At 35.8% G+C, this 3343-nt stretch overlaps 1 protein-coding gene across 1 annotated transcript; it reads left to right on the top strand.

The window, feature by feature from the left end:
- The first annotated feature begins 563 nt into the window (after window positions 1-563).
- On the top strand, window positions 564-1517 carry LOC110318639 (olfactory receptor 4F15-like). The gene has a single exon (XM_021193825.1). It carries the CDS (start codon window positions 564-566, stop codon window positions 1515-1517), a length of 954 nt encoding a protein of 317 aa, XP_021049484.1.
- Window positions 1518-3343: the final 1826 nt, after the last annotated feature.

Genomic DNA, 3343 nt, shown 5'->3' with positions numbered 1-3343 from the left:
AGATTCATTGTGCTATATCCCGTCTGTACTTAAACATTTGAAAACACTCCATTATTTTGTAATGTATGTATTGATTTTCTCACCAACAGTTTATAATGATACCCTCTATAAAAAGTTTTATTTCTAAATTTTTTTGTATTTGTATGTATATGTCATGTGTGGACAGGTGCCTGTGGAGGCCAGACAAAAGTACTAGATCCTCTGAACATGGTATTACAGATAGCTGTAAGCTGCTCAACATGCACGCTGGCAACCAAACCCGGGTCCAGAGGAAGAGAGCAAGTGCTCTTAACAGCTGAACCATCTTTCCGGCCCCTGATATTATCTCTTTAGAGACACTCAACCTTGTGATCTTTTAATTTTATCTTTACAAATATCTTTTCACATGTGTGAAGTCCTAGTTCAGTATGATTTTTGTCTGTAACCATCTTATGATTGCTTGTGTTGAAATAAAAATAGGCTTTCATAATTTGGAGATTCTCCTATTCTACTAACACAACTGAAATTTACAGTTTTCTCATTTCCTCCTTCAGGTAGCACTGCCCATAAAGCCAAAGGAAGGCATGAATCAGTCTGTGGTGTCAGAATTTGTGTTCCTGGGACTCACCAACTCTTGGAATATTCAACTATTCCTTTTTGTGTTCTCTTCCATATTTTATGCGGCAAGCATGATGGGGAACTCACTAATTGTGTTCACTGTAGTTTCAGACTCTCACTTACACTCTCCTATGTACTTTCTGTTGGCTAACCTCTCTTTTATCGACTTGGGTATTTCTTCTGTTACTTCTCCCAAGATGATTTGTGACCTGTTCAGAAAGCATAAAGTCATCTCTTTTAGAGGTTGTGTTACTCAAATATTCTTCATCCATGTCATTGGTGGTGTGGAAATGGTTTTACTCATAGCCATGGCCTTTGACAGATATGTGGCCATATGTAAACCTCTCCATTATCTGACCATTATGAGCCCAAGGACGTGTGTCTTGTTTTCAGTGGCCTCCTGGGTGGTTGGCTTTATGCATTCTTTGGTTCAACTGGCTTTTGTAGTAAACTTGCCATTCTGTGGACCAAATGTGTTGGACAGCTTCTACTGTGACTTTCCCCGGTTCATCAAACTTGCTTGCACAGATACATACAAATTGGAATTACTGGTCTCAATCAATAGTGGATTCATGTCTGTGGGCTCCTTCTTCATACTGATAATTTCCTATATTGTCATAATTTTTACTGTTCAGAAACACTCTTCAAGTGGTTCCTCCAAGGCCCTGTCTACACTTTCAGCTCATGTTACTGTGGTGGTCTTATTCTTTGGTCCTGTGATGTTTTTCTATACATGGCCTTCTTCTTACACACACCTGGATAAGTTTCTGGCCATATTTGATGCAATTGTCACACCCTTTCTAAACCCAGTTATCTATACATTGAGGAATCAAGAAATGAAAATGGCAATGATAAGAGTATTCAGTAAGCTAATAGGTTATAGGCAAATTCTTAAACACTTGAACTCTGAGCAACCTTAACTGAACATAGAAGTTTATTGTTAATCAATTTCTGAGGAAAGTATTTCTTTGTGTATTTTGATATGCTTATTTATACTCATATATATATATATATATATATATATATATATATATATAGTCTTATACTTACTAAGAAGGGACATTATCTTATGAAAGTGAGCTCAAGTGTGCACATATTTCAAAATATAATAAAACTCAATTTCTAAGGAACAATAACTACATGAAGTATACTCTTAGATTTAAAGAAGATGGATGTTTATTTTAAGAAATTCAGAATAGAAAACACCTCTCTCCTTTAAAATATTTATTTCTATTTTATAATTATTTTTGTATATGTGTGTCTTTGCATAGGTAAGTACAGATCTCTCTGCAAACTTGGAGAGGGCATTGAATATGCTGAAGATATATGCTCTACAGGTTGTTTTGAATCATCTGACTAAGATGCTGGGAACCAGTCTTGGGTCATCTGAAAGGGTAGTACATGCCCTTAAAAGCTGAACTATCTTTCCAGACTCTGTCTGCTTTTGAATAGAACTGTTTATGATAAGCAGAGGCTTTTTGCTACATTCCACAGAGCATTTATACAAGAATATTTAACTGGATTATTTTTTCCCCATGTGTCCATCTTGTACATACTCTCTCTTTCCCTTTTGAATTTTTACAGCTTTGGGAGGAGGTTAGAATTTTTGAATGTACATAACAGTGTTACATATACATATGCTTGGGTAGAAATTGTGTGAGCTATGTTTGGAACAGCAAGAAGGTGCCAAGGAAATGGGGTTTTTCTGCTGACTATAGTAGACTACTCAAAGATATTCAATACCCTTTAACTTTTCTTTCATTTTCCTCTTCTTTATTTATTTTGTGTTCCCATATCACTGAAAAAGAAGGCTGCCATTTGGATGGTCCAATGCTCTCATTTTATTGTTTAATGTAGTGTCAGAAACAAAACACTTAATATACATCTCTCGTGGTATGCTGGTATTCTACAAGTTTATACTATTATTCTCAACATTTATATTCTGGTCTTTAATCTCTACTTTTAGTTCCCACATGTCCCAAGGCACTTGCAAATGTATCTTACTAATAAAAACCACAGGCCTTGCCTAAGTTGGAAGCACAGACAGACACAGTCTTCCTGGCCTCTTCTTCATGTTCCTCTCCTCTTTCATAATTTTGGATCTAAACAGGTCCAGAGTGATATTCATTAATAACAGATATTCGACTTTCTTAATGGCACTTAGATTTCATAAATTATAATTGCATTAAGGAATTTCTTATTGTATGCTATTTAGAGTAGTTCACCAAATACTTTTCTCATGAAATCATGAGTATACAGACACAGCTCTTTTTCCATTCTACTCATTTGTGCATTTAGAAAATGCCTTATCAATTCATATGTATCTGAATCATATTATCAGCTTTGGGCACCAACTTCATAGCACATGAAGTGTGAAAATGAGTTTGTAACAGGACTTAAGATTCTATCCATACATTTTACAATTTATAAATAACCAACTTGATAGATTAATGGAACACTCCTTAAGGTTATTGTTATTATTGTTATATTGCTCAGTGATGCATCATTTTCACAGTTATTTGGTGGTTATTTGGAAATGCACGAAAATCATGTAAGTCAGCTCTCCCCACCCAGATCTTGCTGCCATAACTTCATGCCTGTCACCTGACAACTACATACTCAGTGTACTTCCCCTAGGTAGCTTTCTCATTCTGACTGTGACATCAGGCTTTTCCACCAAAGGTCTATGTGCAGGACATGGTTAACCTTCTATAGTCTTTTGAGGGCCATAAGTGAGACTCTCTGT

Source organism: Mus pahari, chromosome 3 (assembly GCF_900095145.1).
Source record: "Mus pahari chromosome 3, PAHARI_EIJ_v1.1, whole genome shotgun sequence".
Classification (NCBI taxonomy): Eukaryota; Metazoa; Chordata; class Mammalia; order Rodentia; family Muridae; genus Mus; species Mus pahari.
Note: the sequence above shows the minus strand (reverse complement) of the source record. Positions and strands in the feature narration are given on the sequence as shown.

Coding starts and splice junctions, on each gene's coding strand:
- LOC110318639 (XM_021193825.1), top strand. CDS start 564: ATGAATCAGTCTGTGGTGTCAGAATTTGTGTTCCTGGGACTCACCAAC.